Source organism: Meleagris gallopavo, chromosome 12 (assembly GCF_905368555.1).
Source record: "Meleagris gallopavo chromosome 12, MGAL_WU_HG_1.1, whole genome shotgun sequence".
In the NCBI taxonomy this organism is placed as follows: domain Eukaryota; kingdom Metazoa; phylum Chordata; class Aves; order Galliformes; family Phasianidae; genus Meleagris; species Meleagris gallopavo.
Genome location: NC_139415.1, coordinates 2,443,846 through 2,469,079, shown reverse-complemented (window position 1 = coordinate 2,469,079; position 25,234 = coordinate 2,443,846). Strand labels below are relative to the sequence as shown.

The 25,234-nt window shown below is 39.4% G+C and overlaps 1 protein-coding gene across 2 annotated transcripts; it reads right to left on the bottom strand.

Moving 5' to 3' along the window:
* Positions 1-1,189: 1,189 nt before the first annotated feature.
* TSPAN3 (tetraspanin 3) lies at positions 1,190-25,212 on the bottom strand. Of its 2 annotated transcripts, none has more exons than XM_085233912.1 (8): positions 25,134-25,212; positions 24,954-25,103; positions 13,246-13,437; positions 12,152-12,226; positions 7,902-8,003; positions 7,518-7,670; positions 7,194-7,277; positions 1,190-2,125 (listed from the first exon to the last, which is right to left on the bottom strand). In XM_085233912.1, exons 2-8 carry the CDS (start codon positions 25,014-25,016, stop codon positions 2,033-2,035), a joined length of 762 nt encoding a protein of 253 aa, XP_085090038.1. In that variant the 5' UTR covers positions 25,017-25,103; positions 25,134-25,212; the 3' UTR covers positions 1,190-2,032. The 2 variants fall into 2 exon arrangements, with proteins under 2 accessions (XP_085090038.1, XP_085090040.1); XM_085233914.1 differs by having other exon boundaries at positions 24,954-25,098; positions 25,134-25,152.
* Positions 25,213-25,234: the final 22 nt, after the last annotated feature.

Sequence of the window (25,234 nt, the reverse complement as noted above, 5' to 3'; positions counted from 1 at the left end):
GTAACGCGTAAAGCATTTATTGATTAGATTTTAAAAAAAGTTTCTACATTTCAGCATGAGTTTTCTTTATTTTATGAAACATGCAGAGGCCACCCTGATCTACAAGCAGATATTTGGTGCTATGCAGTCAAGTCACCTGTAGTACAAATTCACGTCTTCCAGCAAGATTAACAAGTACGTGCACTGCAGCAGAAATCTTTCCATAATTACACTGACTTCAAAGAAGTACGTGTAGGCTGCTGGCTGCAGAGCTTATATGTGCCTTGTAGCTAGTAAAAGCTGACCTCTTTTTGAGGTATTCTTACCTTTGTTTTGTGCAATACAAACCTGTTTAAAAATCTGTCCTGGTCTAGTTCTTAAATGTTAAGTTTCATTACTCTGAGATTCTGCCAAGCATGTATAATGTATGTAATACAACATGATGCAGATAATCCTTAAATTCACCCTCTCTTCTAACAGTGGATTCTGTTAGCAGGCTTACTTCCCACATCCATGACATTTAATACCAGAGTCCCAAGAAGCCTTTGGGTTTATTAACCCACATACAATTCTAAGAAAATGTAGGCCCCAAGAGTACATCATCTGCAGCCCATGTTTAGAAATTAACACAGAAGTCCACAAGTGTACTTTTACAATAGTGAAGCAACAGGAAGAAAGTCGTTGGTCTTAGCAGACCACACATTAGAATTGCCCTTTCTTGACTGACATTTCTTTGGGTATCTGAGAACACTATGTTGCAATCAATGTGGGTGAACAAATCTATTTTGCATAATAAAGAGCATAAGAAAAAGCAGTAGAAGTTCTGAACATTCCTGTCTTCTGCAGAGGTAACTGAAACCTTTGAAAACAGCAATGACAAAGTATCTGAATAACACAGGACAGATTAACATGTAATTAAAATATAACAGTATTTATCTCCAACTGTTGAGAAATTACAGATTCTTCCCTAATCCTGCTCACAAGCTGCTAACTTTCCACTAAGTTTAACTAAGTTTGTTCTGCTGTGTTTCTTCAGTACCACATCAAATAAAAACAACACATCTGATATAAACACAAGTTCCCAACAAACCTTAAGTGAATTCACTTAAATCTCTATTTAAAACAGGTGCTTTCATACATTAAAGCTTACAGCACTTGCAGACTCCATTTGAACCAATACACTGGAATCTTAAATAGAAAAACCAGACAATTATAGGGCGGATATACAGAGATTTATTTAATCAGGTTTACTATTTACAGTTGAGATCACTTTCACATACTACTTTGCTACTCTACATGGCTACATTATTTCCAAACCAGTTTAAGAGCTACACTCTAACAGGTCACTCAACACATAAAACCGCTCCTCATAGAAAAATGAAATATTTCATTATAGAACAGTAGTGCATACATTATACTCCTGAAAAGCCAGCTTGTATTTTAAAACACTAATGCTCGAAAGGTTTGATCTCTGAAGGTCGAAACTGCAGTCGCATGATCCTAAGATTTTGGTTAGTTTTTGTTTTACTATTTATATATAAAGAGTACTGGACTTCACTTAAGTGTTTTTAAAAAATGACACTGGTGAGGGGCAAGACTAAAATACTTCTCAAATTAAATACAGCTGGCTTCCTTTGTACAACTTTGGCCAAAAAAGTTCCATGTAGTGAAGGTTTAACAAATTATCTCTCTATGCAAGAATCAGTCAGTTAATGCTTAGAGGTAATCTACCAAAGTAGGCACACATCCTTTGACTTCCACATCAGCCAATTTACACTTAACTTGCAAATAGTTTTGAAATCAGGAAGTTTACTAGTATATTAAAACATTTAGATACATGAATTGCTGGCTAGAACAGTGAAAGTCACAGGTATATATGGGTGTGTGTAAAGCTGAGTTGCTTTGCCCGTCACCAGTGTACAGTACAGCTCTCCTCATCTGTGAAAGGTGTGCTCTGACTAAGCTTAGGACAAGCAAACTATTGCAGTAGACCTGGCCCGTTCACCTTCCACACAAGTGAGATAAGATTGAACCACGTTGTTCACATTGTCCTCTAGGCATAGGTTCCACCAGTGATGAGAAGTTCATAAGCAGGATCCCGACTCCTTCTACATAATACTATACAAGCACACAACATGCCCAGAAGCTATGGAGGAAAAAGAGAAAACAAGCTGAGTACAAAGAAAAGACTTTAACTTCTTCACAGAAACTGCCAACATGCTCTGTGAGGTTGTAGCTGTCCATAACAGAGATAGCCACAAATACTTGAAAAAGCTTCTCTTTCTGTTGCAAAAACCAAAGGCCAAACACTTGTTTCTATCTGCTTGCAAGATCATAGACATCTTTAACAGAAGTTGTTTCGGTTAGCCACATTTATGCTGCCACAAAAATTCTGATGGAAGAAATTACTCATTTTCTCCTGAAAGATACATATTTAGATGGTGCATGTATTATGAAAGATCATAATTCAAATGCATTAGCACCAATTGCTGTGATGAAAGAGAACAAAACCAGGAGTTTTATAAACCCACTCCACCTTATTTCAGATGCTCCATCTATTAACATTTCATGCTAGGAAGCTCAAGGCCGACATGAATTACTCACTTTTAGACAGCTTCTGTCATTCCATTTTACTGGAGTGCTGTGACTACACTGGCAAAAGTTTATCAGGAATTAAGGATATGATTGCTTTGTATACATTTAAAAGGCTTAAATAAACATGATCAGGAATATTTTACAGAAGTGAGCTATTATTTGATTTTTTTTTTTTTAAAGCAGATATAGTCTTTTTAAGTTTAATGATGCATTGTATGGTCTTCAGTACTTGACAAGAGCTGCCAACGAAGTAAGATTGTCTTGATCTGTTCATATGCATACAGGGAAAAATTTTATTCACAGATGTAAATATACAAGGTGATCCTGTCATAGCTCTGGATTATAAAGCATCACCCCAGGAGGTTACTTAAAAAGAAACTTCAACAGAAAGTAAAAAAGAATTCAGGTGGTCAGTGACCCAACAACTGTAAAGCTTGATGTTTTGTGAGAAATCAGTACAATGGAAGGAGATTGTTTTCTTTTTTAAGTCAGTCTGATGAAAATGTCAAATGTATAAAAAAAACTTTCAGAAGCCAAAGCTTAACTGGTACATGCAACCTAGTTAAGTTTGATGAAAGATCAAAGAGAAAAAGAGTCTTAAAAATGTTAGTCTAAATAAGCAGTGATTAAAAACCAGCATGCATGACGAAGTTTTAGTGCAAGATTTGTATTTCCTGGGAAGGAACAAGATATAAAGACTCAAAATATTCTTTGTCTGTAGTTTATTCTCTGCTTTGGAGCCATAGCCAAATTCAGCTTCGGACCAGAAAAAGCATATGGAGAGTAAGCTCAAGTATGGCACCTCAGCCTGTCTGTTGGTTACTTCCCACTTCCTTCACTTTCTATCAGTACTCGGGTAGTTCCAGTCCAAAGCTAACTCCTAGTAGGGCATTATCTCGTGTCAGAGTAAGGGGAAAAACTGAGTTACATGACAGAATGTCTCTTCATGGGAAAGCACCCTTCCACATTCACAATTAAAAAAAGCAAGCAAGCTCAAGTTAGACTTATGAGATGGAGCTTTGTGGTAAATGCCAGTGGCTATAAAACTCTGAAGAAGGTTTGCGGGCAGCAAGCACAAAAACTTCATTCTTTCCTCTGTTGAAAATAAAGATAAGATGAAGTGTGCTAGACAGAAACATTCCTTTCATTGTGGGTTTTTTTTGTCCATAAATCATACTAGCTATGTGTTTCAAATTTAAGTAGTTCCATCACTTCTGCAGTTATTCACAAAGAGAATCCTGGTTGACTGACTCAAGTTATTCAATTTATATAGTTGTATAAAACCTGAAAAAAATCAAAAGTCGAGCTAGGTAATAAAAATAATAAATTTGAGTCAATTTGTAAACCAAGCAGATACTTTAGGAAGTGAGTAGCAAGTATATTCCTGTAATTTACTGTAAGGACAGAATTAACTTTCACACTTCACATTTCTTGAAACAATTTACCATGTAATTTTTGGAAAATAAGCTAGCATCTCTGAAGTGTTCTGAAGTTTTAAAGGCATTTAATTCCGTTTCTCTCCAATTGCTAATCAGTACTGTGAACAAAAGTCTGCTGAAGAACAATACATACATCTTATAAAGCTTAAGCAGCATTCAGAAATATTTCAACATCTTTCACAGTCTGATTTTGGTTTTTCCCCTTTGCCTGCTAGTATTAACTATGCCCCATCTCCTTCCATCAAACCAATTAGCCTATTTTTGGTCCTGCTAAAATCCTAACTGTCTATACAGATACACCACATTTAGTATCTCAGATGATCATTTACTAAAGAAGGTATCTAAGAATGAACTCTCACAGCTAATCAAGCAGCACTTAACCCACTGCAGTGCCTCTGCTCCCTTCATTTTGCCTGATTTATTAATAGTTCAGTGCTGTCACTGTAGTTGATACCAAGGAACTATCACACCCTTCCAGATCCCCATGGTAACTGGAATATGAACACAGAAAAAATTAATTCTATGCAGAAAAGACTAAGTCTTCCCACAAACCAAAATCCTTAGAAAGTTCTTTTCTCCTCTCAGTCTTTCCATTTTAAAGAAGGCAGTGAAGGCTAAATTTGCTCACTTAAAGCTAGGAGGTAAGCTTTGAACAGTCTTACTGCATCACAAAATAGAAATCTGTTCAGAGAGGACACTATTCAGTGCTTGTAGGAATAAGAATAGAATTGGCCAAAAGGTAAAAACAAACAAACAGATTACTATTCTTCTACAGAATATGGCATAGGTTACAGGCCATCCACTGAAGTTCTCATTCTTACCTGCATTTCAGTTGTCCTGCAGACTATTTTGCTGAGAACCAAACTAAATGCATTCCTTAATTCTGTATTTCAAATAGGACAATGTCACAACTCACATCTTATGTTTTGAGAAGTAATTCAAATAGTTTCAATGTGCTTTAGTACTAACTTGATTGAAACTTGCATCTTTTGAAAACATGCCAATTCGTAAAAATTTGAACTGTAGAAAAAAAACAAAAATCTGACCTCTGACAGATTTAAGTGTGATAATCACACAGTGAACATTATTAGACTTCAAAGGTATTCCCAACAGCCTGCATTCAGGCTGTCCAGAAAGTATTGTGCCCTATTTTATTATGCTGGCCCAGAGGCAGATTATGTTGGAAAGGCAGTAGAGGGTGAACATGCCCACCAATATTCTGTCCCATTCTGTTGTCATTTGCAACACTGGGTCACATCCACTGGTGCATGTTTTCACAAGCACAGCATGCAGGCTACTTACTGTTCATCACAGGCAAAAATGCATAGCAAATGATAGCAATAATGTTGAAAAACAGTGTTTTGTAGCTGAGAACTTGCTCTATCAAACAGTGTTATTGTGCTCTTTGTATCTGCTGTAGTTTCAGTGGAAACATAGGAGACATTACTTTCAGAACAACCTACATAGATTTATTTTTTATTAACTTTTCTAAACAGGTGTCACAGATTGTGACACACAACATTACTACAGCACCACCAAAGGAATTTGTCAGATGTTCTTATTTTCTTTCAAGCTGTTTAGATATGTACTTTCTGCCAATTGCTTCGTTACTAACGTGGAGACAAATGAAAGCACCCACTGCAAAAGGAATACAACCAACATGCTTGCAGACAATTGATTAGCCAGGAAGAACAGAAGGATGCAAGTATGCAAGTAGTCACATTTGCATTTCAAGTGTGTGGTCGAAATTCTGGCCCAATCCCAGAGAGGAATTATAATAGCTATAATAGCATATTGGAGTGGACCTGTTAATCAACGTGCAAACACCAATATTCTGAATAATGCCTCCTCTCTATTCAGCTCACCCAGTCTCATAACACATTTTCTACAACATAAAAATCTGCCAGATTAACTAGTGTTGTGGAAATACATTTCTGTAATTAAAATGTAGGTATTTCAGTATTTGAGCTGACTAAATATTGCTTTAGGAGGAAAAAATTAAGAACAGCAATTAAAAATCTTTCTTCAGCATACTGAGCACTGAACTCAAGTTTTGCGTCTCATATCTGAAGTTCTGGACAGTTGAACAGCAGTACTGAATACACTGTTACCTGCGAATACAGCCTAATAGAACTGAAATAGAAATAGAATTATTCTCTCAAAACTGTTTTCAAAAGATGATTTGCTCATCTTCAAAACACACAATCCAGCTCAAAAGCTGGTTTTGAAAATGAAAGTGCTTAAGCTCCCAATTCCGCAGAAATAATGTTTTCTGTATTCAAATGCTATTAAGAGTACAAAAGTAATTGAAAAGTAGTTTTCAAGTCTCTTGGGATTCAGCATATGTAGTACATTTCTCATAGACCATAAAATCGCCACAAACTGAAAATGTGATTCATGTACTAAGCTGCCTGATTGATGAAGGCTCAAAATTTCAATTTTACAGGAATGATTAAAAGAAACAGTTTTGTGGCTGTCCTGTAGTTTTTTAATCTTAGTCAATACTGAGATAGTGTTTCCCCAGTTACTTTCAATGACCAGGGAAACTACACCAATTAGAATTCCTATGGAAGACAGCCTGCACTCAAACCTTATGCAAGCAGGGTCTCTGCACCAGAACCCCTTTTTTGGTTCAAGTCCAGCAATCAAGACACTTCCAAGAAAATGCAGAATTCTACCAACAAGAGCAGATAATGCTATCAAAAACCTTGCTGCATTTTGTGGGCGGTCTCAACATCATATGCATGCCATGAAGCATACACTGATGTACCTCTAAAATGGTATGAAGTACGAGCCATCTGTTTCAAAGCTGTAAATTAAATATGCAAATTTTTATTTCCAGTCTCAAATGCCTTCAGAGCACATTCATAGAGATAGATATCTGATGCTTAAAATAATTAGTTTCAAGATGTAATTTATCATTCTAGTTGATTATTGCGCATAACAGACTTCTCAGCTATCTTGAAATCTAACAGAACATACATTCCTGTTTGCAGCAGATTTCAGACCACACTTAATTGAGAAGTTTTGTCTTGAGGTATTTACATCATTTTGACTGAGATTCATTTCTCTCTCAATCCAAGTACAAACTAAAGTTGCCAGCATCCTGCACATAACTCTAATAGCCTGACAGCAGTTTAGAATGTCATTTGAGTTTACAGACAAAGAACATTCTCTTACCTGAATAGCAGCAAATGCTAGTGCTGCCCAGATGACATACATCATTATCTCTTGAAGCTTCTTTACAACCAGAGCCTCACAGCCCTGAAACAAAAAGGCTTGTTATACATTCCTCTGGCAATCACACCAAAAAAATCCCCAAAAGCAACAAATAAGGCAGAAAGGAAAAAAAAAAAAACAAAAAAACAAGAAAAGCTTTTCTTTAGAAGTCATGTTTACTTCCTGTTAGTAACTTTCATTCCTGATTTGATATTTATACCAAAAAGAAAATTAAATGATTGTCAGCAAAAGCTCATACCTAAGCTCATACTTGAGCTGTCTCACCTCAGAATAAAGGTCCAGTGGACGGGTCAAACTGCCAGTACAATTGCTGAGAGTTGCTTTGCAACAGCTAAGTGGCACACTGTTGTTCTTAGTTTGTTTAAACCAGACAGTATTCTCCCAGTCTGTGTAGTTATGGATCCCACAACAGCGCAGCTGAAAAACACACAGGTAAAGAGCTACTATGTTAACCAGTCATTAAACTGAACAAGACAGAAGTTTTAGCTGTAATACCAAAAGCACAAACATGATAAGGTCAGGTTGTTTTGTTACTTAAGTTATACAAATTATGTGACAGTGTTATTTAAGCAAATCACAGACTGAATGGATAGTTAAGTGGCACACAGCCCAAAAGCATTTAGTATTTCACACATCTAGCCATCTCACCTGCCTCTGTACATAGTCAATAGCACGACTGGCTGCATCAGGATTTGTCCCATTGTATCCGTTGTATACCTTTTGAATGCTATGATCAACTTCATCTTCCACCTGTAAAGCATAAGCAAAGCATCAGCATTAGCACACCAATGGAAGTACAGGTCAAGGTAAAATAATTTCACTTAAGTATAAAACTGAGAAAACCATGATAATTCCCTAACATATCAAGTTAAGTGTACTTAGATGGTACAACTTGTTAAAATTCTGACTTGACTTTGGCAAATACATTAATTAGTAACTTACAGCTAATGGCCAAGAAAAAACAAGAAGCTACCTTCACTAAGATTTTAGACAAAGAAGCTTAGCGGTCTATCTCAGAAAAGAAACTGCCTTTACTGTAACACTGTATCACAACTCACAGTATCAGACATACCATGGAATTAAGAACTTCCCTAAGAGCAAGTATGCACCTTTCCACTTTCTACTCACTTTCAAAGTTCCAAAGCAAAATCAGTAGAGCCACTCAGACTAACTCATTTTGTTTGGGACCACCAGGATATAACTAAGCCATGGGAGCTGCTGAACCACGGCCTGAACCTCAGATTGACCACCTGAGGCAAGCAATGAGTCAGCCACAGGAGCACAAGTGAAGGTAATTCTCCAGTACTACTGGAAGGGGTGGAGCCTGGCTGCACCCCTCCTAGATCCCATTTAAGAGCTGACTGCCACTGAGGAAGGATCTCTTCTGGACATCGCTCCTCCTGAAGTTCATTGAGAGCCTACAACATCAGTGAGCATTTTTTATTTATTACTTTTCCACCTACACCCATTCTGACCAAAGAGTGGGTTAATTATCAAAGATGAGGTATTTTGATTGACTATTCTACCCTACAGTGATCAAACTTTCTATAAAATCCACCACTCCCATGCTTTCTGAGAAATGTTGATGGCTGTACATGGTACATAGCAACAGCTACTGGAATAGCTTGAGCTACTGCAGATGAGTCAAGCTGCTAAAGATGCTGTTCAGTACTTGTGTTAAAAATGGATGCCACTCAAGAATCATTACTTGTCCTGCAAAAGATGTCCAATATTCACTCTGTAGGAAGTCTTGCTAGAATTTTTGAGTAGTACAATTCTGTAAATTGTTACGTAGATGCGCAGAAAGTTTGGTCTTTTTGAACTTTGGTACTGCAGTAAGTTTAAAAAAAGAAATCAGTTCAGGATAACCACTTTCAGAAGGAATTACGTGCAAGGAATTTTAATTTCAGGACTGAACATGAAGCAAGCATACCCTGTAGAATTGCAAATTATAGTAGGAATATCTTGTGAACACATCATAGCAGAAAGATTCAGGTTGTTCAACTGCTTTAAGTGAAGGATTTTCTGCAGCAATTGCACAAGCTTATTGTCCCCTTCCAGGAATACTGGTTATTTTCACAAGTAGGTCTGTGTTAAGACAGATTTAAACTAAATACAGTTTAACCTATACAGGCACCTTGTTTCAGACTAGTTTGAAACCAGTTTTCCTGTATGAATCAGTGTTCTAAACTACATTAGTTAAATTAAACATATCCTCATTTTGTTACATAGACTAACCCAATTTTCAATAAATACTCATATTAGGGCAGTGGCGTGAAAAACAAAGCACAAAGCTACATTAAAAAACCTTACAGATCATCAAGTTCCAATCCCCCTGCCATGGACAGGGTAACCAACCAGGAAACCAGGTTGCCCAGAGCACCATCCAACCTGGTCCTGAGTATCTCTCTGGGCAACCTGTTCCAGTGCCTCACCATCCTCTGAATAAAAAATTTCTTCCTAACATCTAACATAAATGTCCTTTCTTTTAGTTTAAAGCCATCCTCTCTCATCACTATTAGTGTAAAAAAATTGGTCCCCCTCCTGCTTACAAACTCCCTTCAAGTACTGGAAGGACACACTGAGGTCTCCCTAGAGCCTTCTCTTCTCCAGGCTGAACACCTTCAGCTCCCTCAGCCTAGGAGAGGTACCCCAGCCTCTTCTGGACCCACTCCAACAGCTCCACATCCCATTTGTGCCAGGGGCCCCAGGCCTCCACACAGCACTCCAGATGGGGCCTCCAGATTAGGGTAGAATACAGGAAAACAAACCTCTCCCTTGCCCTGCTGGCCATTTATTTTGTGATGCAGCCTAAGGTACTGCTGGCCTTCTAGGCTGCAGGAGCACACTGCTGGCTCATGCTTTACACCTATCAGAACCCTCAAATCCTTCTCAGCAGATCTGCTCTTAAGGAGTTCTTCTCCCAGTCTGTACTCATACCCATGACTGGAATGACTCAAGTGCAACACCTGACACTGTTGAACACATTCACATGGGCCCACTGGATGGCGTCCCCTCCTTCTGTTGTGTCAAATGCACTGCTCATCTCAGAGTCATCAGCAAACTTCCCAAGTGTGCACTTGATCCCATTATGTCGTTGATAAATGTTGAAGAGCACCGGTACTAAGACAGACCCCTAGAGGATATCACTTGTGACTGGCCTCCACATGGACAAAGAGCCACTGGTCACAATCCTCTGGCTGCGACCATCCAATTAACTCTTTATCCACCAAACAGTCCAGCCTTCAAATCTGTATTTATCCTATCTAGAGATGCAGGAACATGTCAAATACTTTGCACAAGTCTAAGCAGACAACATCAGTTGCCATTCCTTTGTCCACTGATGCTGCAATTCCTCCATAGAGGCCACTAGACTGGTTGGGCACAATCTCAGTGAGGCCATGCTAGCTATCACAGCCTCCTTAACTCGCATGTGACTTAACATCTTTCTTTCTTAAAAATGGGAATTACGTCCCTGTTGTTCCAGTCATCAGGGACTTCGCCTGCATCCGCAGCTTTTCTAACCTGATGGAGAGTAGCCTGGTAACCAAGTCGCCAGTTCCTTCAGAACCCTGAAATGCATGTCATCTGGCACCACAGACTTGCGCACATTCAGCCTCATGAAACTCTCTTGGCCTTCTCTGCTCTTACACTGGGATGGATTTCAGTCCCCTGATCCCTACCTACAGGTTTCAGGGACATGAGAAGCATGGGAAGCCTGACTGCCAGTGAAGACTGAGGCAAAGGATACGCTGAGTACCTCAGCCTTCTACATGTCTGATGAAGCCAGTTCTTCCTTCTCATTTACCAGACTGTGTACCTTCTGCTTTGTCTGTCTCTTCTGACTCAAATATCTAAAGACGCCCTTCTTGTCATTTTTTGCATCCCTTGCCAAGTTCAGTTCCATCTATGCCTTGACTTTCCTGATCCCACCTCTGCATGTCCAAACAGCAATTAATCAGAAAAGAAGTAATCAAAAATAATCAAAAATCTAGGCAGTTTTCACCTCCCAATTTCACTTACAACAGATATGACACTCCTGTCGTCCTTGAGAACAACAGTTTAAAACAGTTAAGTACCAAAAAATAGTAGAAAACAGCCATTTCTTTCTAACAGTAATTTTGTCTGCCCTTTGAAAAGATTCAAAATTTAGTTTTTAAATACTGACTCCTGCAAGTCAGCTTGGTTAGCATAAGGCCATGTTGTCACTAAGAAGATGCTCTATTCCCTTCTTTTTCCCAAGCTCTGACCCTTCATTACTGCTTGTGAAGCTGTGTAGCTGCAAAACAAAGGAACATACAAGTTGGGACCAATCCAATTTTCAGGCAATTCAAGTGTGTAATTTCAGACAGGCTACAGAAGACAGATGTATGCATCTTTTATCTGTCCTGAATGCTGTTAACCAGAGAGCAGTAAACCACTCTTATACTGGAACTTAGAATGACTGCAGCTTAGCTCAGATCAGATGTATGGCAATTTCTGAAAGACCACGATGTTATATGCTATGTTTCTGCATAAATTTGAGCAAAAAGTAACTGTTCAAATTACAATATATGAATCCAACTGGCTTCCCATTCTCGGGAAGTACACAGCTTTCCTCAATTGCTTCTAGGGACCACTTGCACTACAAGCTAGAGTCCCACTTGATCAGCTCATCTTTTCAGTGCACTGCCAAAAATACCAGAAATATGATGTACACTGAGGTAACTGATAATGTTAAACTGTTATCAATACGTTTGAAACACTGCTGTTCTAAATTTTAAGATATCAATCTCAAATTAGCACAATGAATGAATATCCACTAATGGTTTTACAGAACCAATTACAGCAAAGCCTACATCTCAGTATTTTGATCACAGTTTTCAGTAAAATATTTAGTGAAATTTAAATGTTATTACCTTTGCTCTGTAGATGTATCCAAGAACCACCACCACAACTTCAGTAATGAAAACCAGGAGCAGGATGATCACAAACTGTAAAACACAGTTTCAGAGAATTTGCGCAAACATTTTCCTAATTGAGTATCTGAAAGTCTTTGAACAGGCTTTGATTTATTATGAAGTTATTTCTCAGGTTTCAACTTAGCAAATTACCTAAAGCAGGCAAGTAAGTTGACCAAGCGAGTCCTGAGGTGACTTCAGTTTTAGAGCTTATAGTTTTACCAGGTAATAAGAATTAGAACCACCCAGTCAGGTAAATGCTGATCATTTGGACTGAAAAGCCATACTAAAGTGATTCAATGAAGTACTTTTTTCACCCTTTTATTAGGTAAACATTACAGCCACACAACGAAAAAGCTACCCAGGCTATTCCTAAAACTGGTAGACACACTACAGGAATGTTTTTTTTCAGATCAAGCCCTGAAACAAAAGCAGTAACAAGCTATGCATTTGTATTAATATACTTGAGAAGACTTTTAAGCATTCAATTAGTCTAGACAGCACCCAACAGCAGCAAAGTGGAGATGATTTGAATACTGGCCTAACTTAAATCCTACCTAATTCTCAAGCTAGAGTTATATTTAACACACTTAAAAAGATAAATTCCTGGAAACTAAATGTCCAAATTAAGCCATGCAAAGGACATTTAAGCATCACAATCATTCCCAGTCAGCCTCAATGCTATGTTTAACACAAGAAGGTTCATGTCTCACCTTTCTCCCTATCCCATTCCAGCTTTTCAATCAGAAAACATAAAGCAAATTTAACACTGTTCTGACTTAATTATAAGGAGGTGATTTTAAAAAAAGAAAGATCACAGCTCTAAGATGTGACACACAAAGACTCTTCTGCTGCCTGAACAGGCAAACTAACAGCATTATTTAGAACAGAAAACCAAAATAGGATCTCAGGGACAAGCCTAACAAAATTTCAGGCTATAAAGCAAGATAAGAAGAAATATTAAAAAAAACATGCATTTTGAAAATCTATTAAAAAGACAAAGGCCAGATGCCAACAAGGGAATGTCATCACACAGCAGCTCTGCAACTTACCGTAGCGAGTCCACAGCGACTTTCACGAATTGTGGCACAGCATCCAATAAGTCCAATAATAAAAAGAAGTGTTCCTACAGCTATGATAATAACTGCTGGAATGAGCGTGTAGACATCTTCAAAGAAGTGATCATAGTCGTCATATGTGATGAACACATAGGCTCCCACGTAGCACAGTATGCCTGCTGCTGCCTACAATAGACAGTAACATTTAAGCTTCTTTGAACACCAAAGTCTCCCATCTGCAAGGCTACTGTGTAACAATTATTTTTATCAAGCACTACAAAGTAGTGCTCTTCAGAAATACATATTTTTATTGTTTTACCCATCTTTGATAGATCACAGCGTACGTTTGTCTGGAATATCTCAAACAGAGGCTAGCTTCCCAATTCCATTTAACCTAGATGGTTCTAGTTTTGACTATGGTTTATTAGTTTCCTAAAGAATGCAGTTAAGAAATGAGGGTAACCATACTATGAACACCAAGAATTTGCTTCCTTCTCAGACACATTCCCTTCCGTGCTGCTTAGCTTTCTACATTCACAAACTGTATACTCCTGATAAATGGATTTCAGACCACTTTCAGAGCCAGTTTATTAGCAATTGAACAGCTATTCAGAATATGTATGTGGTTTTTAACTACCATCAATTAACTACTTCCTTCATTTTGCTGTCTGACTACCCATGATTTAAGGTCAGAACAGAATGCATACACATCTTGTGAACTAACTTCTAGAGACAGCAGCTTTTTTCAAGTCTAAAGCACCAACTGTTGAAAGATACAGGAAAAGAGCCATGTTCCTAAGGGTCAATGTACCGAGTGGCCCTTTTCTAAAATATGGGGGTAAAAAAAAAAACAACAAACAAATCACTTCAAGTTACCGCCATCTTACAACGTATGTCCTGAATCAAATAGCACCACGCTCACTACAGAATGAAACCACTGCATTCAAACTTAAAATGAAGCAATTATATTCAATTGATTTGCAATGACATTCAGCATCATTTGAATGTTTCGTGATACTTCCCTGGTGTCACAGTGCATATGAATTACACTGCTTTGCTAGGCTACACTAAAACAATCCACTCAGAATGTGCAAAGACTAAGGCATGATTTGAGGAATTTCATTTTGCAGTAAAGGTTTGTGAAAGCCCTTCCAATCCACATCTCAGGCACAGAAGTTCACTCAACAGGACCCAAGGAGGAATGCTGCAGCCTGCCCCCTTCCACTCAGAGGCTCTGTAACCTCCCCTACCCCTGCACTGTGAAACCAGAGGGCAGCCAGGATGCCAACAGCTAGTGCCAGCAACTGAAGCACTATGAGACTGCGTCAGGCAATAGCAGTGCCAATGAATACTTCAGGCCAGGAGGGACCTCAGGTGATCATTTATTCCAATTTTCTGTTGAAGGTTAGATCAACAAGGAATTCAGACCAGGTTGCTCAACAGTTTGTCCAGTCTTGAAACTCTCTAAAGGTGGAGATTCAACAGCCTCCTTAGGCAGCCTGTTCAGTATAGCACACAGAACAGGATTTGAGAGAACTGGTGCCTATTATTTCAGCACACTTTGCTACCATCTACGCTTAGTTCTGCAATACTGCTGCAACTATTTTCCATGAAACAACATTGGATAAGCACTGCTAGGATGAAGTCTCACATTCCAAGTACCCTCTGCAGCACTTGGTTATAGAAATACTGCTTAAAGCTTTAAAAAAAAAAAGGGTATTAAGAGGCAGCTCAAAAGTACCCCATGTTCTGTGTGGAGCTGAACTACGTATTCCACCTTTATTTCTGCAGTAAAGGTAAGTGTGTACTCCACAGGAATTTAAAGCATCCAGAAGCTCACATTCATCCAGTAAGAAGTACGATACAGATAAAACAGTCATGAAAGTGAAAATTAACAGTCAGAAACCAACAGTGAGGTATCACCTCCAGCCAACAAAAGCTGAAGACACTTCAGCTATTAAGACACTTGCCCCATCACACAAAACACCAAGTGCTAATCCAACTGCAGAAACCCTGCCACGTTAGGTGCAGCGTGGCAAAATGAAGATATACAATTTCTGTAGACAAAGCAAAGATTCAAAGTAGTGTCACTGAGCAATGCAATTACATTAACTGTTGCCTAGCAATGAAGCATGTGAAAGACAGGCCAGCGATGTCATCTCCAGTCTCCAACAACTAAAATGCTTGTTAGAAATATGGTATTATGTGAGGTGGTAGAGAAAAACGGCTGCAGCTGGCATCAGGCACAGAAAATATTCAACAAAAGTGAAAGCAGAACCATTTGTGAGCCTCTTTGTCCTCCTCTATGGTGAAAACTTAAGCAGCTTCCATCTTTTCTAAGAAAAATATGGTTCATAAGGCAGACTTGAGACTCCTGCTAACTGCATGAGCATATGCATTTAAGTATCTTTGAAGAGAGACAGAAATCAAGCATTACAGAACTACAGATGTTGGCTTCCCATCCCTCCTTTGAGAAGCATTCACATCAGGAAAAACTCTGCCCTTTCAGTACTATGCAGGACAAGTCTAGCACATACAGCCTCAGAAACTGATGAGCACAGAGCATGTTTTTCCTAAAGAAAACACAGCTTTGTAACTGGAAGGTCACATTTCTCATCAGGCTTCTCAGATTAAAGCAGCCTTGTCTGAAGTCCTCATTTAAACCCTCTCACATGTGGTACTACAGATTCCAGCCATGACAACACTGGTCCTTAGGTTTTGCTTCCAAAGGTTGCAGAATGGGTGTTTCTGTGGAAAGAGCTATGGAAGTTTGGGAACATCAGGGCGGATCCCTCCATCTACAAAGTGCACTAGAATCATGAAGCAGAAACCGATGACATGGTCTCTCTACTTGAGAAGTGAGCATCTAGCCAGTGAAGTGTCCACACCCTTTGGAATTATTGCTGCCTCTTCCACACAATCACTTGCACAACTCATCTTCTCTGGAAATAAAAACTGAAAACAACAGTGCCTTCTGGAACTTTCATATTCAGATCATTTTTAAAAGCTAAAAAGACAATAATTTGTCCTCCCACATATTACATTTTCACACTGTTTCTGAACTAGTACAATTGCCCAGTCGACTGCAGCACTATGAAAACAGCAGTGCTGCCCTCTTAGTTTACAAAAAAAAAATTCAAATACCTTCCTTTACTCCACACCAGTCAAGTGATGCTTAGTGCTTCCTTCAGGATGCTCTAAACAGCAAAAGAGGTAAATGCCAAGTCTCTACATCAGCGTTTTCACTGGAGCTTGGTTTCATGAGCTTCTTATAATTTGTTTTCCAAAAGAAGGAAATAATGCCAAAAAACCAGGATCTGTATCACAAGTAATGCCACAAGGAGGAACTAAAAAGTATAATAATCCAATTCTCAATACTTATTCTGAAGAGCAGAAAGTAAATCCACAGAATACTGAGTTTGCTCAACTTAAACATAAAAATGTTTAAATAAAAAGCCATCATATTGATAAATGTGTTTCTCGTATCATTAAATATAAATCAAATACATGACCCGCACAAATTTCAAGTAAGTCCTTTATAAGCAGGACTGAAAGGAGAATTCTCAAACAATCTGCTCAAGGCTCTGAGCAGAGATGGCAGCAGCTCCTGAATCTGCGCCAGGTCACATGCATGCTCAGTGGAGATGACTGGTTATTCAGCATTCACACATCCCTTCGGAACTGTTTGCATTTGATTTAAGAGTACTGAACTTGATGTGGCATACTTTTGTTTTAGCATAAGTTAACCTTTAAAAAAGACTGCCAAAACAAATACAGTTGATGAGAATAGTTTGTTGAGGAGGTCTTTAACATTCAGAAACCCCATTCATCAGAGCAAAAAATTAAGGCTATACAGGCCCCACATAGTTCAGAAAGGCTTGATATGATTGCTTTGGCACCAGGCTGCAAAGACTTGTTGAATAAAGAACAAGATCACAAGTAACTGGAGGGAAAGCCAGAAGATCTACTATGCAGTGCATACAGTGATAAAAAGCATCACTCAAAGTGTTACTGGAAAGCCTTTAAAATTTGGGGTTCCCTCCATCTTTGGTGTAATGCAGACTCCTAAGCCAATGCCTGCTTCACTAAAGTGAGCTTTCGCCTTCCACATGCACTGAGGTAGACAAGCCTACTTATTTTGTTGACACACCCCGTAGCATTAAGTAGGCAACAACAAGCACTAAGAACTTCAAACTTTCATAAGTCTTCACGCTTTCAATAACGTATACACAGCAGGTTTGAAAGCTAAGACTTTTGCTGCCACGGAGCAGCATGACTGGAATGTAAGAGATCAACAGCACTTCCTCTTCTGATCATTTATTTATCAACAATGGAACAAGGCAGCTCTATTTACATCCTATGGCTTTCTTACACTACCCTAACTTCCCTTCCTAACAGATCTAAATGAAACTCATCCCAAGATTGCCTGCACAAAGCACTGGCCTTCATCTTGCTTCTGCTATTTCACAGTCAATTTCCACAGGATTTTTTTTTTTTTTCTTTTTAACTCTTTCATTTAACTGAGCCAAACAAGAACATTTGTTCCCATGGAATCTCCATTCTGTACTCTATGTCAAGAAAAAGAATCTCTGAAAAAAGCAAACAAAATAGCAGCTAAGCATTATACACACACACACACACACACACACACACACAGGAGAAACCATTTGCACCTGTTATCTGACTATTTAAGAACAGTATTTCACTCTTTTTGATAATGAACCCTGAATGACAACAACAAAAGTCTACTACTCCCAATCATCACCAATGAGTAAGTTCTGGCAGTAATATGGGTCACTGCTCAGCCCAAATATTGGTCATTCCACTGTTATGTTAGACACACTATCCTCCCAACGTGTCTATTTCCCTCCTCATGTTAAAGCTTCAGTGAATCTTAGCTCACATTGTTTTTCTAGTCTGATGGGAATGTGCTTTTTTTTTTTTTTTTTAAACTGCCATATTCGCTCAGAAGATCTGGGGGGTCTGAGTTTGTATCAGCTTCATTCCAGATTTCTTTTCTCCATTTACATGTCAACATATTGACATTTTCTACCTGTACACAAAGAACACTGGTTTACTATTCAGTTTTCAGTCTTAAACCAGTACCTTAAAAAGTGCTTCCCTCCTCCAACCCCAACCCACCCCCAAATTCTTCTGCATTTGACTTGTTCTATATCTCTCCAACACTAGGATATTTATGACCTGACTCATGTCCAATACAGAAAGATTTCCTCCAACAGTTGGTTTTTTTTTTGGGGGGGCTTTCTCTACTTCAAAGTCTAGTTCTTCAGCTTTAAGCTCAAAGGCCTCATCTCCCATCTTCACCCCCCTCCAAAACAAACACAAGCACACATGCAACCCTTTTCTCTACTTGCTTAAATTGATGTCCACCCACCACAGAACTCAATAGCTTCCTGACCACTCTTTTCCACTCTCATCACTAATTATTGACTATCTCTCAAAACCCTTTAAGTAAACTAATCAATTCTAACCAACTTCATGACATGGTTAAGGTATCTTAAAGGTTCAAAGAAAGTAAAAATCAAGCCACGTGGCTTTCTCTACGCTAGCCAAATTCAATTCTGTAGCACCATGCATTAAGAAAAAAACTCAAATTCAATTGCTTTCATAACTAAAACAAAATGCTGAGCTAAATCTTGCATTTGGCATTACATATTTTTAATGTCACTAATTGTGAGATGCAGAACAGAGGAATAAGGAGACTTTTATTGGGAACATTTCAGTTACAGTATCACCCTTCTTCTGTACCTATTTAGCATTAACTACAACATGACCTGACACTCCAGTTTCCAGACTCCTTGCCCTGCACAAGAACAACGACTATGCCATGCCATGAAGCTGTCTTGCTGAGTGAAGCAATACTTTAAATTCTAAATACTATTTGAATACATGGCATTTCACTTTGCAAGCTGTTTTTGCTTCTCTCAGGTATAAACTTTTAAAAGCACAAACCTACATCTGAACAATCCTAAGGAAATCTCATGAACCAAAGTCTTGAACATCATCCTTTAAAGAGACACGATGAGATTTATACTTAAAAGCAAATCAAAGCCTTGCAAAAAAAAAAAAAATCAAGACCTGATCTGTTTGTTACCTGAAAATTTGTGCCCAAATGCTTTAAGAAAATCATTCAGAGGCTGTGATGCTTCAGGAGCTTTATGCCCTAATTCCTGATTAAGTTCTCCACAATGCACTGGATTCCAAACTGTTCAACATTCCTGAAAATACACTCGTTTTAATGCCAGGACAGCAGAGGCACAAAGCAGGCTACTTTCACATCCAGAAGTCAGTCCTTCAAAGAAAAAAGGCTTCTGTCAAGTAATCTCCTCAGGGGTAGCCTTCGGGATTATCTGTCAATCTCTCTTTGATCATCAAAATACACCCGAAGTTTCTTCATTGCCTTGGCTTTTAAAGTCCAGATCAGAAGACACTCAAGCTTCCAGTGAAATGGGAAGGTTACCTGGTTGATTCCTAAAGCTCACTTCTGTCTGCTTTTAACTTTTTACATTTCTTCCTATTGCTAGATTTCACCAAATTCCGCCCTTGCTGCATTTTCTTTCTCCTTTTCTACCAGCAATTCATGAACACACTACACTTTGGATGGCTACAATTCCTGTTAGGGACAGCACAGCTAGTTTCTGTACTGTAATGCTACATAATGTCTAATACTGAGGTTACCCTACTGTGGTGAGTATGCATAAGTAAGCACAGGACTGTAAAAAGCCCTCTTGTTATACTGAAACGAAGCCTGGAGATTCAACAACCACTACTAGGGCTATTTTATAACAGTTTAGTCAAATAGTAAAATTAATGATTTCAAGGTAGTTAAGTAATTTAGAGAGCAGTTAAAAGAGTTAGATACCAAGTAGAAAGCATCACAGGAGCAAAAGCAAACTTTATTCCCTTTCTCAAGGAGCAGATGTACAGGTAAAGGAAAAACCTCAAAGCAAGCATAGGGTATTAGGTACTGTTTTAGCACTACAGGCTGTCAAAGCATAGATATTCTTTACGAACATAGACTCCAACTATAGTACAGATGGCTAAAATGTACAAGGATGCCTATCTCCTACAGAACAAGCCCGCAAGCATTTCTCTGCCATTTTTACATGTATTTAATTTCTTCAAATGGCTTTCAACTAAACTGTACAAGTCACCTGATGAAGCTTTAACTTAGTGCCCTAATTTCAGCTGGGATGGAATTGTTTTCTTCAGAGCATCTGTTACGACGCTACGTTTTGGCTGTAGGAGAAAAACAATGTTGATAACACAGCAGTGTTGATAACTGCTGTTAAGTGGTGCTGTGCAGAGCCACGGCCATTCTCAGCAAAGGGTCCAAGGAGCTGGGAGGGGACAGAATTAGGACAGCTGACTCAAACTGGCCACAGGGATGTTCCATACCATGTGACACCATGTGGAAGGAGTTCATCTCACTTGCTTCCACTGCTCAGGAGGCCAGCTGGGCATCGGTCAGGGGTGGTGAGCAACTGTCTGGGCATCACTTGTTCTAGCTATTATCCTATTCCTTTTCTCTATCTTTGTAAATAGTTTAATCTCAACCCACAAGTTCTACTTTGTCCTTTGATCCTTGCCCCTATCCTACTGGGGGGGGAAGATACTTCAAAAGTATTTTGGAAAAATGCACTTAGTAGAAGGATTATTGTTTTATTTCTTGGGTGTAATGAAGTGAAATAAAACTTAACATCAGACTTTCCAGAAGGAGAAATTTTTAGAATCACAAACTGCAAACTGGGTGGAGCTTGGGCTACGTCAGCAGCCATAAATGAATGAGCAGGTACAGCTATGATCAGATAGCATGCCTGACCTTCCTTTTTCGTAAGGCAAAGACAAATATGGAGCTACCACATAACTATTAGAGATGACAACCTACTTGAGTCCAATACAGAAAAATAAGAGTATCTTACTCCTGATGAATTAAGAAAGTCTGTGTGAGCATAAGCAAAGACACTGCTCTTAATGTCTTCTGCCACAAACAGGAACAGCTTCTCCTGGCAAAAAGCCTATGGCAATACCATTTACACTAGCTTGCTTCTTCACACAATTTGCAGCAGCAAAAGGAACTTGCTATTGCCAACATGCATACTCTATTAATTTTACTTAAGCAGCCTCATCAACTGAAGGATCTGTTAACAATATTAAATCACATCTATATTAAAAAAATAATAAAACCTTTTTCTTGCTGGTCTTTTTTCCCCCCAGAGCTTAGTAATAACCAAACACTCATATATGAGCACCTCTGTGAATTAAAAGAAATTGCAGAAACAGAGCATGTGAACTCTTGCAACATATACAGAAGTCTGAGTTAAACATCTCAGAGCACTGCAACAGTGTCATACGGAACAGGAATAATATGGTGACTTCACATGATTAGAAGTGCCATCAGTGAAACTGCCCACTTCAGCAGAACAAACCAGACAATGCTCTTTACTTATTAGGAAGCATGAAAACCTTAGTTCCTCTTCTGTTATTAAGTATTTAATCAAATTGGGGCTGTTTTTTGATACCACTGTCATGTTGACCTAAGAGACCTACGTGTTGGTTAGAGGTACAGCCCCACAGTGCTGTCCTCCTCCCCAGCCTTCTCTGCTTTCTTGTCTTTTTTATTGTACCATTACTTGCAACTGAGAATTCACTCTATCCAATAGTGTTAAGGTGTTCTATCTGTTCTAGTTTCCACGGAAAGAAATATGAGGCATTACTTTTGGAGTCACTCAATACTTAAAGGCTTAAACTTTTCTGATCAAGACATCATCAGGTTCACAGTACCAAAAGAACAGCTGATAGACACTAAACATTTTCCCAACAAACCAAGCGATTGATAGAAAATAGTACCAAAGGAGAAAGTAAGAGCCAAAATGTTTAGTAGACAGGAATTCAAAATATCAATTATTTTTAACAAATTACATTCAGAACTAGAGAGTATAATAAAGCTGTTCTTTTTCCTCCAGTACCAGTAATAATCTTCTGAACATCTCACATTCAAAAGACTGAACTATAAAAAAAAAAGTGTTCTGAACATTCACACCCTCCCACAAATATCAGAACTGTGGTTAGGGAGGAAAAAAAGTTATTCCTGCATTGGAAGAGACCCACTAGCACTGCTGAGGCCAATCCTTGGCTTCACGTAAGATCACCCAAAAATCCAACCAGATTTCTGAGAGCATTGTCTAAACACTTCTACAAATACAACTCACTTGGCTAATTGTCAGAGCTTTCAATGACTGTAGCAAACTAATCTCAAGTTTAAATACAGAATTCAAGTTAATTCTGTAATATAAATGCATACCATAAAGATTATGACAATCCTGTTGATCACAAGATTTATATATGATACTCTGAAATGACATACTAAGTTTAAAAAAGCAATTCAAGGAGATTTCACAGTTACTTGACAAATTATAGGCAGTTGGCTGTCAAAAGCCTCAGTGTAAATCTAGATGATCTGATTATCAATACTGGAATGACATATGAATGACAATCAGAACACTTCTGTAACGGCACAGAGCAATTATACTGCCAACTAGATAGGCACTAAATGTTATACACATTCAGCTCAGTCACCAAATGAAACATGCTAAATCAAGAACTCAACTGCTTCCTTCTCTTTTGCCATTTAAAACTGAGATGCACAACTTTTGCTGCAATTATGTAAGAAGTAACATTCATGCTTTTCTACCTTTAGGCTACAGCTTGGCTAAAGAGCCAAGACACAGGTTTTGAGGCTTTCAGTTTTGGAGGAACCTGCATTTATCATTCTATGCACACCTTATCAGCAGTATGGCCGCTGCAGCTGCCTCCCTGTTAAAAAGCTGCCAGCAAAAGTTGACTTCTTTGACTGGAGATCGTTTACAGAATACACTGGTGACATTCTGATTTGACACAGAGTACTTTGTACCTAAGTACAATCTGTCTACACATCATCTGAGACAAATTTGTCTTAAGAATAGAACAGCCATTAAAAACCCTAAAACATTATGTTAAGTATTACACCAAGTAGCTTCTGTGCTTAACACTTTTTTTTGTTTGTTTGTTTTTTTTTTGGAGTAAACACACTTGCAATTAAATTACTAAATGCAGCAAGTAGCAAACAACACCTTCCAAATACATAAAACGTGAAAATTATCACTGAACTTTGGGGTTGGAAGAGGAAACTCAGAGAAGTTGCATCCACTAAAAACACAACCTAATTTATATCAGCAGCTAAGGAGCATAAAACACTCCTTCAAGATTAATTCACAGCAACTTCATGTCCAGTGAAAAACTAAGCACTACTTGGCAGCTCTCACAATGCTCTTTCAGTATCACTTGCAACTATGCACATAACAAAAAACCTCTTCCTACAAAGGAGATTTCAGCTGTGTCCCTAGAGGTGCTCAAAGCCAGGTTGGATGCGGCCCTGAGCAACCCAGTCAGTATCAAATGGGGAGGTTGGTGGCCCTGCCTGTAGCAGGGGGTTGGAGTTTCATGATCCTTGAGGTCCCATCCAACCCATTCTGTGATGATACTTCAAAGATAAGCAATGGAGACTACTCCTAACACTGATCTTTTAAATGTGCCTCACACCAACTTCTCCTCTCTCTGAACAGCTGTATATACAAATGCCAGTGAGACTGCACAGACATGCATTTTGCCTGACCATAACTCATGTAAGCACCCAAGAGACACATACCTTAGTAAAAAAATTTAGAGAAACACATTTACCCTCTAACACTTGTTACATTTCATATGGTACTAGTCATTATTCAGCTAAATATAGTTACATTTTTATCTCCCAGTATCTCCTTACCCACTATTCCCTCCTCAATGCTTTGAATGGCATTGAGATCTACCCTTCCCAGAGCCAGGATTAGAAAATGAGAAATAGAGCAACTAACCCCCCCCCCCCCAAAAAAAAAAAACGGAATTCTTAAAATTCACAGATGACTTTGTGATTTTTGTGTGCATTGCTCTGACAGTGCAATAACAACTGTACACCCACCTTCAGCAAGGTATTTTCCAGCAGCCTGCTGCTCCCCAGGCTGGGTAAGCACAGCTGTGGCAGGTTCAAGCAAGGCATAAATACTGCTGTGAAACTGCACTGACTAGAAAAAGTGACTCACAGGACTTGCTGTCACACCATTAAGTTCTACGTACGGCATAGTTCTGCGTTAAACGTGTGGAAGAAATCAGTGTCACATACTTACCACTAAGCGCTCGGGGCAGACTTTAAAGGCCGAAAACTAGGCGGCTGTAGCAGCTCTACAGAAACTAAAGCGGCAAAGATCTGCACACCTCAACACCGCAGCTCCAGCTGTATCACGTTACACAAGAGCCCCTACGGCAGGATATCTGATACTCATTAAATACTGCCCAGCGCTGAGACAACAGATGCAGTTTCACCCACCTCCCAACTCCAGAGGAGTGCGGCTTGGAAATGAAGGGATTGCACACAGCGCGGCTTCCCGAGAAAACGCAAACGCTTTTAACGAGTTTAAAGAGAAATGGGAAAAGACACGGTGAAAAAGACACGGGACAGCGCGGCGCTCCCAGGTGGCCGTAAGGCCGGGACAGCGGCGGGGCAGCGCGGCCCGCACCGCCCTCAGCGCCCGGCCCCGCACCGCGCTCGGCCCCAGCCCTCCGCACCGCTGAGATGCGCCCATCTTCACCGACCCCTCCGCACTCACCCAGAAGATGAGGTTGAGGAAGACCAGGACGGTTTTGGAGGAGGTGATCCCGCACTGCCCCATCGTGTCGCTGCCACCGCCCCTCAGCCTCCGGCCGCGCGGCTCGGCTCGGCTCGGCTCGGCTCGGCTCGGCTCGGCTCGGCTCGGCTCGGCTCGGCTCGGCTCGGCTCGGCTCGGCTCCGCTCCGCTCCCCTCCCCTCAGCTCCTGCCAGCCCCAATCCCACGTGACCGGGGCAACACAAGGCGCCGGCGCGGACAGCCTAAGATGGCGGCCGCCAGCA

What these genes read in the sequence shown, in the direction of transcription:
- TSPAN3 (XM_085233912.1), bottom strand. Translation starts at nt 25,016, where the DNA reads ATGGGGCAGTGCGGGATCACCTCCTCCAAAACCGTCCTGGTCTTCCTC. An exon ending in GATACATCTACAGAGCAAAG is followed by an intron (nt 8,004 to 12,151) that starts GTAATAACATTT and finishes TATGCTTTACAG; the next exon opens with GTGGAAGATGAAGTTGATCA. An exon ending in TTGACTATGTACAGAGGCAG is followed by an intron (nt 7,671 to 7,901) that starts GTGAGATGGCTA and finishes TGTGTTTTTCAG; the next exon opens with CTGCGCTGTTGTGGGATCCA.